Raw genomic sequence first — 13,118 nt, 5'->3', positions numbered from 1 at the left:
TTGTACACTAATACAGACCACAGTACCTCAATAAAGGATGAATATAGATATTCTACAAACAACTGTCTAAAGCTACAAGTATTCATTTTTCATATCAGGCTAAATTCACCTCAGACACAATTGCAGGTGGGGTGTGCTCTGTGTTGGTTTAGCCTGAACTAATGATAACTGCTGTTAACTGGTCTTACTGGTCTTATCTGTAACTCATGTTTCCTGTGGGGGAAACTTATTTATAGTCAGTGCAATAACGATGTCTCTGTTCAATTACCTCAGAGTAGGAGCGCTTATCTAGGTTCAGTTTAGCCTTTTCTATGATCCTAGATCATCACTTCTATTCTAGGACGCAGGTCTCAGATTCATGTTACACCTGAATATATTTCTGCAGCGAATTACACTTTTAATTTAACGTACTCCAAAGAATAATGGTGGAAAAAATAAGATATAAATCATGGCACAAGGTTTGATAAGTTTATTGATATTGGCATCAAATCCTATCACAGTATTTTACAGTGTTTCTACTATATATGTATTTCCACAATCCCTTCTCGTTAACCATCAATATATTTTCACAAATGTCATTCTTCACAAAGTCTTAAGAAATTACATAGTAGTAGAAAAAACTATAAAGGTATATGATTATTAAACCCACCCAAAGATAAAATGTATCTTCAAAAAAATAGTTTGTTCACTTGTATATACAGACTCAGTTAACCAACAGGAACTAATAGCATAAATGTCATGTTTTTGTTTCCATCATGTTGTGTGACAGGTGTTTGATCCATTCATCATTACTCTGCCATGACCACAGTCCTGGTTAATTAAAGGACAAGTGCAAAGGTCCATATTTTGTGCCGGACCTTACTCAATATGTTTTCTCCTCATTCTGACATGAGTCAGCAAGATTGACCTGCAATTCTATTAATTCAGGGTTTTCTGGGCCAAACAGAATGACCGCATCTCTTTTTTCACACCAAGACTTCCCATAACCAGTGCTTCTACGTCTCATCAGCTCTACATACCGGAAACAGTGTGTGTTTTGGAAACACTTGCCCACATCTCCCTCCCAAGAAAAAGGCATGGGGTGGATTATGTTCTGTACTATACTTTTCTAAGCCTCTCAGACCAAGCAAAGGGTCACATTTGTCTCTGTTACACAACAGGAAGTATTTGTATTGTTTATGTCAGGACCTTGAGTGACTGGCTGGACCTGCTTATCTCTAGTCCTATAGGGATGGTAGCTGAGAGAGGGGGCCAGTGTCTCTACAGGAGGCCCGTGTCTCTGTCTAGGAGGTTGTGGCCCCAGGCTGGTATCTCCGTGTCCCCCAGGGGTCTGTCCTGCTCTGACTGCTTGGCCGGGAGGGAATTCTTCTGGGCCTTGGTCATGGGGAGATCCTTTGACGGCGTGGTGAGGATGGACAGTCTCTGAGGAATCAATAAAGAGGAAAGAGGAGCATTTCAAAGACAGACCACCAAAGGAATGAGACATAAAATAACTGGTGATGTTTGCAGAACGTTGATTGTTTTTCCTCTTTCTTAGTTGGTAGAAGAAACAACATCAGTGTGTATTGGGGAGTAAATGGGTGTTTGGGTAATGGATCTGATCATTGTATAAATAGAGACATAACTAGCGATAACAACACAAGTGGTACCTGCCAACTTTTAAAAGATCTGAAGTTTGGAATTGATAGTGAGAAATTAACCATGGCCTCTCATGACCACTGCTCCATTTTTTTATTTTTTTTTATTTCACCTTTATTTAACCAGGTAGGCTAGTTGAGAACAAGTTCTCATTTGCAACTGCGACCTGGCCAAGATAAGGCATAGCAGTGTGAACAGACAACACAGAGTTACACATGGAGTAAACAATTCGCAAGTCAATAACACAGTAGAAAAAAGGGGAGTCTATATATACATTGTGTGCAAAAGGCATGAGAAGGTAGGCAAATAATTACAATTATGCAGATTAACACTGGAGTGATAAATGATCAGATGGTTATGTACAGGTAGAGATATTGGTGTGCAAAAGAGCAGAAAAATAAAAATAAATAAATAAAAACAGTATGGGGATGAGGTAGGTGAAAATGGGTGGGCTATTTACCAATAGACTATGTACAGCTGCAGCGATCGGTTAGCTGCTCAGATAGCAGATGTTTGAAGTTGGTGAGGGAGATAAAAGTCTCCAACTTCAGCGATTTTTGCAATTCGTTCCAGTCACAGGCAGCAGAGAACTGGAACGAAAGGCGGCCAAATGAGGTGTTGGCTTTAGGGATGATCAGTGAGATACACCTGCTGGAGCGCGTGCTACGGATGGGTGTTGCCATCGTAACCAGTGAACTGAGATAAGGCGGAGCTTTACCTAGCATGGACTTGTAGATGACCTGGAGCCAGTGGGTCTGGCGACGAATATGTAGCGAGGGCCAGCCGACTAGAGCATACAAGTCGCAGTGGTGGGTGGTATAAGGTGCTTTAGTGACAAAACGGATGGCACTGTGATAAACTGCATCCAGTTTGCTGAGTAGAGTGTTGGAAGCAATTTTGTAGATGACGTCGCCGAAGTCGAGGATCGGTAGGATAGTCAGTTTTACTAGGGTAAGTTTGGCGGCGTGAGTGAAGGAGGCTTTGTTGCGGAATAGAAAGCCGACTCTTGATTTGATTTTCGATTGGAGATGTTTGATATGGGTCTGGAAGGAGAGTTTAGAGTCTAGCCAGACACCTAGGTACTTATAGATGTCCACATATTCAAGGTCGGAACCATCCAGGGTGGTGATGCTGGTCAGGCGTGCGGGTGCAGGCAGCGAACGGTTGAAAAGCATGCATTTGGTTTTACTAGCGTTTAAGAGCAGTTGGAGGCCACGGAAGGAGTGCTGTATGGCATTGAAGCTCGTTTGGAGGTTAGATAGCACAGTGTCCAAGGACGGGCCGGAAGTATATAGAATGGTGTCGTCTGCGTAGAGGTGGATCAGGGAATCGCCCGCAGCATGAGAAACATCATTGATATATACAGAGAAAAGAGTCGGCCCGAGAATTGAACCCTGTGGCACCCCCATAGAGACTGCCAGAGGACCGGACAGCATGCCCTCCGATTTGACACACTGAACTCTGTCTGCAAAGTAATTGGTGAACCAGGCAAGGCAGTCATCCGAAAAACCGAGGCTACTGAGTCTGCCGATAAGAATACGGTGATTGACAGAGTCGAAAGCCTTGGCAAGGTCTATGAAGACGGCTGCACAGTACTGTCTTTTATCGATGGCGGTTATGATATCGTTTAGTACCTTGAGCGTGGCTGAGGTACACCCGTGACCGGCTCGGAAACCAGATTGCACAGCGGAGAAGGTACGGTGGGATTCAAGATGGTCAGTGACCTGTTTGTTGACTTGGCTTTCGAAGACCTTAGATAGGCAGGGCAGGATGGATATAGGTCTGTAACAGTTTGGGTCCAGGGTGTCGCCCCCTTTGAAGAGGGGGATGACTGCGGCAGCTTTCCAATCCTTGGGGATCTCAGACGATATGAAAGAGAGGTTGAACAGGCTGGTAATAGGGGTTGTGACAATGGCGGCGGATAGTTTCAGGAATAGAGGGTCCAGATTGTCCAGCCCAGCTGATTTGTACATCTTTGTCCATCTTTGGAGAATGTACTCAAAGACTTAGCCTCTATCGCCAACCTACGTAACTAGCTATAGCTAGGCTACCTATGATATATTGCTTGATTTTTGTTGCTTTTGGACCACTTTGAGATGCTTTTCTGTTTTGAAACTCTAGTGCTTGACTTGGGCTGAGACAGTTGCCGGTACTCATGTTTGGTGCCGGTACTGTTTACATTTAGGTGCAGGAGCTCCACAATACTTTTGAGATAATATTGTAAAAAAGGAACAGGAGCTCAAGCTGTTCAACATTTTAGGTGCCGGTACTCAGCTCCGGAGAGCTCCTGCCCAAGTCAAGCAATGTGAAACTCTATAGAAACATAATAAATGATGTCCCTATTTACCTGTCGCAGTGTACCAGGAGTGACGCTCACGATGTAAACCATCCATAGAGGAACCATGAGGGTGGAGGAGAGAGTGAACCACCAGCCAATGGCGGAACCCCACCAAGGATACTGAAAGGTGTTGTTGAACTTCAGCGGGGCTAACTTTATCAAGGAAAAGACAAATGTAACCTAGAACAAAAGATATGGATGGAGGTTGTATAATAAACATTAAAGAACACAACGTATTTTCTGATAGCATTGTACTAATTATAACATATTAGGGTAACAGTGAGGGTTGAGTGAGGACTGAGATTAACAAGATAAGGTTAAGAACAATGTTATAGTTTCTCCAGGTCAGGCTTCTGGTGGAGCATTTATAATGGTCTAATAAAAAGCATGAGCTGGCGCACACCCACTATGTTCCCCCTGTTGATGATGCTTATCAGGCATTATAGTTGAAACAAAATATTACAAGTAACTGTCACGCCCTGGTCTTAGTATTGTGTGTTTTCTTTCTTTATTTGGTCAGGCCAGGGTGTGATATGGGTTTTTTATGTGGTGTGTTTTGTCTTGGGGTTTTATTAGGTATTGGGTTTGTGGCTTAGTGGGGGTATCTAGCATAGTCTATGGCTGTCTGGAGTGGTTCTCAATCAGAGGCAGGTGTTTATCGTTGTCTCTGATTGGGAACCATATTTAGGCAGCCATATTCTTTGAGTGTTTCGTGGGTGATTGTTCCTGTCTCTGTTTGTTTTCACCAGATAGGCTGTTTAGGTTTTCTCACATTTGTTGTTTTGTATTATGTTCATGTTTGAGTTTTTCCTTTATTAAAGAACATGAACACCAACTACGCAGCATTTTGGTCCGATCCTTGCTACACCTCCTCGTCAGAGGAGGAGATAGAAGAAAACCGTAACAGAATCACCCACCACAAGAGGACCAAGCGGCGTGGTGAAAGGCTGGAGCAGCGAAAAGAGGAATGGACGTGGGAGGACGTTTTGGATGGACTATACTACTTGGGAGGAAATAGACAGGTGGGCGGTCGACCCAGGGGCAGTGCCGGAGCCCGCCTGGGATTCGCTGGAGCAGTGCGAAGAAGGTTATAAGAGAATGGAGTTGGAGAGACGAGCACGGCGACGCGGACGGAAGCCCGAGAGTCAGCCCCAAAAATGTCTTGGGGGGGGGGGCCGGGGGCTCACAGGGAGTATGGCGATGGAAGGTAGGAGACCTACGCTCTAACTTCCTGTGCTTACCGGGGGGCTGGAGAGACCGGGCAGGCACCGTGTTATGCTGTGGAGCGCACGGTGTCTCCAGTGCGAGTGCATAGCCCGGTGCGGTACATACCAGCTCCGCGTATCGGCCGGGCTAGAGTGAGCGGACGGAAGAGTGAGCATCGAGGCAAGTGCCATGAAGCCGGCTCTACGCATCTGGTCCCCAGTGCGTCTCCTTGGGCCGGCTTACATGGCACCAGCCTTGCGCTCGGTGTCCCCGGTTCGCTTGCATAGCCCAGTGCGGGCTATTCCACCTCGCCGCACTGGCAGGGCGACCGGTAGCATTCAACCAGGTAAGGTTGGGCAGGCTCGGTGCTCAAGAGCTCCAGTGCGCCTGCACGGTCCGGTCTATCCAGTACCACCTTCACGCATCAGCCCTCCGGTGGCAGCTCCCCGCACCAGGCCTCCTGTGCGTGTTCTCGGCCCAGTGCCAGCTCCACGCATCAGGCCTACAGTGCGCCTCGCCTGTCTAGCGCTGCCAGAGTCTTCCTCCTCTACAGCGCTGCCGGAGTCTCCCGCCTGTTCAGCGCAGTCAGAGCCTTCCTCCTCTCCAGCGCTGTCGGAGTCTCCCGCCTGTTTAGTGCTGCCAGAGCCTTCCACATCTACAGCGCTGCCGGAGTCTCCCGCCTGTTCAGCGCTGCAAGTCTGCAAGGAGAAGGAGCAGCCAGAGCTGCCAGTCTGCAAGGAGCTGCCAGTCTGCAAGGAGCTGCCAGTCTGCAAGGAGCTGCCAGTCTGCAAGGAGCTGCCAGTCTGCAAGGAGCCGCCAGAGCTGCCAGTCTGCAAGGAGCCGCCAGAGCCGCCAGTCTGCAAGGAGCCGCCAGAGCCGCCAGTCTGCAAGGAGCCGCCAGAGCCGCCAGTCTGCAAGGAGCCGCCAGAGCCGCCAGTCAGCATGGAGCCGCCAGAGCCGCCAGTCAGCATGGAGCAGCCAGAGCCGCCAGTCAGCATGGAGCAGCCAGAGCCGCCAGTCAGCATGGAGCAGCCAGAGCCGCCAGTCAGCATGGAGCAGCCAGAGCCGCCAGTCAGCATGGAGCAGCCAGAGCCGCCAGTCAGCATGGAGCAGCCAGAGCCGCCAGTCAGCATGGAGCAGCCAGAGCCGCCAGTCAGCATGGAGCAGCCAGAGCCGCCAGTCAGCATGGAGCAGTCAGAGCAGCCAGTCAGCATGGAGCAGCCAGAGCAGCCAGTCTCAGCATGGAGCAGCCAGAGCCGCCAGTCAGCCAGGATCCGCCATTCAGCCAGGATCCGCCATTCAGCCAGGATCCGCCAGTCAGCCAGGATCTGCCGGGAACCGCCAGTCAGCCAGGATCTGCCAGAACCACCAGCTAGCCAGGATCTGCCAGAGCCAACTACCTGCCCGAGCTTCCTCTCAGTACTGGGTTTCCTCTCAGTACTGGGCTTCCTCTCAGTACTGGGCTTCCTTTCAGTACTGTGCTTCCCCTCAGTCCCGAGCTACCCCTCAGTCCCGAGCTACCCCTCAGTCCCGAGCTACCCCTCAGTCCCGAGCTGCCCCTCAGTCCCGAGCTGCCCCTCCATCCAGTGGGGCCCTTGGTGAGGGCTACTAGGCCAAGGTTGACGGCGAGGGTCGCCTATCTAAGGACGAAAGGCAAATGGACTAAGACTTTGTTAGAGTGGGGTCCACGTACCGCGCCGGAGCCGCCACCGTGGACAGATGCCCACCCGGACCCTCCCCTATGGGTTTAGTTGTGCGGCCGGGAGTCCGCACCTTGGGGGGGGGGGGGGGGGGTCTGTCACGCCCTGGTCTTAGTATTTTGTGTTGTCTTTATTTATTTGGTCAGGCCAGGGTGTGACATGGGTTTTTTATGTGGTGTGTTTTGTCTTGGGGTTTTGTTAGGTATTGGGTTTGTGGCTTAGTGGGGGTATCTAGCATAGTCTATGGCTGTCTGGAGTGGTTCTCAATCAGAGGCAGGTGTTTATCGTTGTCTCTGATTGGGAACCATATTTAGGCAGCCATATTCTTTGAGTGTTTCGTGGGTGATTGTTCCTGTCTCTGTTTGTTTTCACCAGATAGGCTGTTAAGGTTTTCTCACGTTTGTTGTTTTGTATTATGTTCATGTTTGAGTTTTTCCTCTATTAAAGAACATGAACACCAACCATGCCGCATTTTGGTCCGATCCTTGCCTCACCTCCTCGTCAGAGGAGGAGATAGAAGAAAACCGTTACAGTAACAAACATTTTATGAAATTGGAACAATTAAATATACATTACTAGTAATAAGTTTGGACACACCTAATTATTCAAGGTTTTTTCTTTATTTTTTACCAATGTTTACATTGTAGAATAACAGTGAAGACATAAAAAAACTATGAAATAACACATGGATTCAAGTAGTAACCAAAAATGTGTTAATCAAATCAAAATATATTTTATTTTAGATTCTTCAAAGTAGTCATTTGCCTTGATGACAGCTTTGCACACTCTTGGCATTCTCTCAACCAGCTTCATGAGGTACAGTAGTCACCTGGAATGCATTTCAATTAAAAGGTGTGGCTTGTTAAAAGTTAATATGTTGAATTAATGCATTTGAGCCAGTCAGTTGTGTTGTGACAAGGTAGGGGAGGTATACAGAAGACAGCCCTACTTGGTAAAGACCACGTCCATACAATAGCAAGAACAGCTCAAATAAGCAAATAGAAATGGCAGTCCATCATTACTTTAAGACATGAAGGTCAGAAAATGCAGAAAATTTCAAGAACATTAGGGATAATGCGAATTCTCGCAGCGTTTCGCAACTTTTTGTTAAAAATCGTGCAACATTTCAACGTCCTGCTACTCATGCCAGGAATATAGTATATGCATATGATAAGTATGTGTGTATAGAAAACACTCTGAAATTTATAAAACTGGTTAAATCATGTCTGTGGCTATAACAGAACGTGTTCAGGAGTAAAAATCCCAGGGAAAACTGTTCACCCCAAAAAAATATATATATTCATCCGCCAGTCTTTGAATTGTCTACGGCGATGTCGCCAGTACATGATGTCGCACGATGTCGCCAGTACTGGCATTTCATTGCAGGTTTATCCTTGGTGGGATGACATATAGGCACTTCCTGTCTTGGGGTGCACCCAGGAAATTATGAAAGTGAAAAAAATGGACGATGATTTCAAGACTTGCTGCTATCGAATACAGATCGCCCCGTGATCAATTTGATCGATTATTAACGTTTATTAATACCTAAAGTTGGTTTACAAAAGTATTTTGAAGTAATTTGTAAAAGCTTATAGGCAACTTTTTTAATTTTAAAAAGTGACGTTGCGTCTGGAAAAGGTGAATTTTCCTTGGATCAGACGGCCTTTATAAATGGACATATTGGGTATACATGGACGGATTTAATCGGGAATAACACCCAACTGTGATGTTTATGGGACATATAGGAGTGCCAACAAAGAAGCTCGTCAAAGGTAATGAATGTTTTATATTTTATTTCTGCGTTTTGTGTAGCGCCGGCTACCGCTAGATCTTTTGTTTAGGTCTCGTTCAGGTAGTTCGGGGGGTGCATGCTATCAGATAATAGCTTCTCATGCTTTCGCCGAAAAGCATTTTACAAATCTGACGTGTTGGCTAGATTCACAACGAGTGTAGCTTTAATTGAGTATCTTGCGTGTGTGTTTTAATGAAAGTTTGAGTTTTATCGAGTACTATAGGTGGCACTCTGAAATTTCCGCTGATTTGGTTCCTGTACAGGAACCACCATCCGTAACAGGTTAAAATGCAGTTGCAAAAAAAATGCAGTTGCAGAAAAGTGCTATGATGAAACTGGCTCTCATGAGGACCTCCACAGGAACGGAAGACCCAGAGTTACCACTGCTGCAGAGGACAAGTTCATTAGAGTTAACTGACCCTCAGATTGCAGCCCAAATAAATGCTTCACAGAGTTCAATTAACAGACACATCTCAACATCAACTGTTCAGAGGAGACTGTGAATCAGGCCTTCATGGTAAAATTGCTGCAAAGAAACCACTACTAAAGGACACCAATAATAAGAAGAGACTTGATTGGGCCAAGAAACACGAGCAATGGACATTAGACCAGTGGAAATCTGTCCTTTGGTCTAATGAGTCCAAATTTGAGATTTTTGTTTCCAACCGCCGTGTCTTTCTGAGTTGCAGAGTAGGTGAATGGATGATCTCCGCATGTATGGTTCCCACTGTGAAGCATGGAGGACGAGGTGTGATGGTGTGGGGGGTGGGGGCTTGGAAAAGCATTCCTCATGAAGCTGGTTGAGAGAATGCCTAGAGTGTGCAAAGCTGTCATCAAGGCAAAGGGTGGCTACTTTGAAGAATCTAAGATCAAAAATATATTTAGATTTGTTTTACTACGTGATACCTTGTGTTTTTTTTTATTGTCGTGAGGTCTTCACTCTTATTCTACAATGTAGAAAATAGTCACAAAAAAGAAAAACCCTTGAATGAGTAGGTGTGTCAAAACGTTTCACTGTATATGTGAATTTAAATTAAACAGTAATGTATGTTAATGTTAATGATAACAATAGCCTAATATATTCAATGTAAACGTCATGTTTACTATAACTTTTATTGGACAAATTACAAATTAATTTTCTGTTGACAGTGTGGTGTAAATAAATAAAACTTACAGTGCAAATGACTGGAGTGAAATACTTCAAACAGTACTTAATGATGGGTAATGGTCGATAACCGATCATGTCTTCTATATTATCGTACAGACGGTCTGCACCTGTGGAGTAAACATATCAACAGGGACTCAAAATAACAGCAGTCAATAAAAGGGTTTAAAAGTTGGTCTGTCAAATACACAGTTGGTTTGTCAAATACCCAGGTAAATACCCAGGTAAACATTCTCAAACCACCAAGTAACAGACAGGTTCAAACAATTACAGATTAGGAAACCTGGACAACAGCTCTAACCAGGGTTTCCCAAACCCGGTCCTGTGCCCCCCACAGCTGATTAACTCATAACTAACTCAACATCAAGCTTTTATTATTTGATTCAGTTGTGTAGTGCTATGACAAAGAACTAAATATGCACCCAGGGGTGGGCCCCAGGACCGAGTTTAGGAAACACTGGTCTAAGGTACCTGTATTTTTTGTTTAGAAAATAAGAGCTTACGTTATGGCCATTCTTCTGAAAAACTGGTGAAAAAGAAATCTAATTAATATAAAAAGAGGACCCGTGTCAAGTGTACTCTCTCTCCGGCTCTCTAGGTCACCAAGGCCGCTCATCATTATGCACACCTGTCACTTCCGTTACGCGCACCAGCACCTCATCAGACTCACATGCATTTCATCACCTTCCTGATAAATCATCCCTATATCTGTCACTCCCTTTGGTTCCTTCCCCAGGTGTTATTGTTTCTGTTCCGGTGTTCATGTCTGTACGCTACCTATATTTTTTTGATATGTTCGATGTTAGAGTTATTAAATTCACTCCCTGAACTTGCTTCCCGACTCCCAGCGTACATGTTACAACAAGAACCTGTGATGTGAATCCTCAAGGACTTGGGACTATAAGGTTCTACGTGCAAAATTAATAGTTTTGAGATAATGAAAATGTCACAGATCTCAGAACTGTTTTGTGATGTCCTCCTGTTTTCATGTATATCACCTTATGTACAATTATATTGACAACATAGCATTGTGATTGGATTACATATAGAACCTTATAGCACCAAGTTAAAAGGTGTTTGTGTAGATAGGAAGTTCTATGTCTTTTTTTTCATTGTAAATTAACTTTTTCAAAAATACTACTTATCTCACATGTAAAGGACCACCTAAAGAGCCATGCTATGTGAACAACTCATTTTTGAACAACATGTCAGAACCTGATAATCCCAAGGTAACGAGGTGTCGTTTCACGTCAATGTCCAAAGTGGCAATGTCTGCTAGAGGAACAACTTGGAAAACACCATAAACACCTTGAACAGAAACCTCCTGAGGGAAACTGACCTGCAATTAGGGTTTCTGTGATTGACTATCTGGGATCGATGGAATGGGGCCATGCAGGATCTTTTATTCCTTGTTGTCAGGGATCCTTGGGATGTTCCTACTCCATTGTAGTTGACTTTTAAAATGGGTAAGGTAAGGGTTAAGGTAAGGGTAGGTGTTAAGGTAAGGGTAGGTGTTAAGGTTAGGGTTCAAGGTAGGGACGTTCCAAGGATCCCTGATAGCACTGACCATATTTGACTCTTATCTTTTCATAACACCTACAATGATAGTGGTAACACTTAATAATAACTTACATGAAAATGCCTTCATGAACATTTGTAATATAATACAAGGTTTAGATAGCTGGCTAGACTAACTTACTTAGCCAACTATAACATGGTAGCTGACATGGGCTAATTGGGTGACTGTCAGTGACCGACATAACAAGAGGAAAACTGCAGATGCACTACCACATTTCAAAATGTCACATAGTAGAATACACAATCTTAACTGACAGTAAATTGAGACCCCGACTGACATTGAACAAAAGTGGTTGAGGGCCATAAATGGGAACTTATACTTAGAAACGGCACTGGGAGTAGGCCGGGCTATCTCACCATAAACCCAGCTGATACACACTGACTGTAGTATAGCGAAGAGAAGCAGAGTCATCCCACTGCAGGCATAGTAATCAAACAGCTGGAAGATATACAGGCCTCCCTGCAAATAGAGGAGGGGTAGAAAGAAAGTATAAGGTACAGTCTTACTGAACACAACAATAAGACTATAATCTACCTCCAGAGTCTACAAAACACTCAGACAATGATCGTAGGTGTGTCCATAAGCCCAATCGCTTACGGAATAAATCAACCAACAATTCTGCGAAATTAGGAGGTTTGTTGAAATACAGGGATATGTTGAAACATTATCGATCATATATCTCGTTACTGTCATGATTGATCTAATAACGATGGCCTTTAAATTCTATATTGTATATCCTATATCCTTATAAAATGATGACTTCAAATGATCTCTCACCTCTGTGACCATGACCAGGCCGATGAAGAAGCTACCCACACTGATGATGAGGAGGAGGATTTTACGCCGATGGCCAACCAGGAAGAAAGAGGGATACATGTCTGAGATGGCTGTCATCAATGCCTCCAGACCTACAAACTGAAGGAGAGATGATGGGGTTCAGTGGAAACGCTCTTCTTTGAAATACTAGCTACTCATTCACAGTTTCACATCCATTAGTTTAGTGATGATTGTAGCATCTATTGTAGGTTATGTAAATATCCTTCGCAAAGAAAATATTTCGTAGACCTTCAGGGCCACACTAACACACCTCACTGTCTAAACCCAGGAGGATTATCATGATGAAGAAGAAGATGGCCCAAAGCTGGGGTAATGGCATCATGGCCACGGCACGAGGGTAGGCAATGAATGCCAGGCCAGGACCTGTATGCAGCAATACAGGTAAACTCATTACTGAACTCTCAGAAGCTGAGGGAATAGTTAGATCCCTGAAATGCTAAGACAACTGTCTTGTAACAAAGCAGAATTTACAAGGGTATGTTAATTTGTTTGTTTGTGCATTGTTGTTTATTCATGAATTTATTCATTCATTCATTCATATCTCACTGCTGCAACACTTACCTGATTCGGCCACGGTTGAGATATCTGTCCCTTGTTCATAAGCCATGAAGCCCAGAACAGAGAAGATCGCAAAACCGGCCACAAAGCTGGTTCCACTGTTCAAAAGGCACAGGTACACACAGTCCCTATAAAGAGATTCACTTCCCTGTTAGTCACAACACAAAGGCATCCAAATGACCTACAATATGTAGATCATCACACTTTCCAGATACTCTACCATTTCTGCAACCCTACCTCCAAAGAATTATGTGCACAGGGGACGTTTTTGCAGGCAAGAGAAAACTTTCTGCCAGCACATTTTA

The 13,118-nt window shown here is 44.7% G+C and overlaps 1 protein-coding gene across 3 annotated transcripts in view; it reads right to left on the bottom strand.

Moving 5' to 3' along the window:
• Positions 1-376: 376 nt before the first annotated feature.
• The window catches only part of LOC110494093 (sodium- and chloride-dependent GABA transporter 2), a 58,984-nt gene continuing 46,242 nt past the window's right edge, over positions 377-13,118 (bottom strand). For all 3 annotated transcript variants that reach the window (XM_090205454.1, XM_090205452.1, XM_090205455.1), the window contains 7 exons: positions 12,817-12,941; positions 12,506-12,618; positions 12,196-12,333; positions 11,775-11,877; positions 9,849-9,949; positions 3,986-4,156; positions 377-1,422 (listed from right to left, as the gene is read on the bottom strand). In XM_090205454.1, coding sequence (XP_090061580.1) covers positions 1,261-1,422; positions 3,986-4,156; positions 9,849-9,949; positions 11,775-11,877; positions 12,196-12,333; positions 12,506-12,618; positions 12,817-12,941 — 913 coding nt within the window. In that variant the 3' untranslated portion in view covers positions 377-1,260. The remainder of the gene's footprint in view (positions 1,423-3,985; positions 4,157-9,848; positions 9,950-11,774; positions 11,878-12,195; positions 12,334-12,505; positions 12,619-12,816; positions 12,942-13,118) is intronic.

Source organism: Oncorhynchus mykiss, chromosome 17, assembly GCF_057628025.1.
Source record: "Oncorhynchus mykiss isolate SJ-2025 chromosome 17, ASM5762802v1, whole genome shotgun sequence".
Lineage (NCBI taxonomy): Eukaryota > Metazoa > Chordata > Actinopteri > Salmoniformes > Salmonidae > Oncorhynchus > Oncorhynchus mykiss.
The sequence above is the reverse complement of the archived record's forward strand: the minus strand, read 5'-3'. Positions and strand labels throughout refer to the sequence as shown.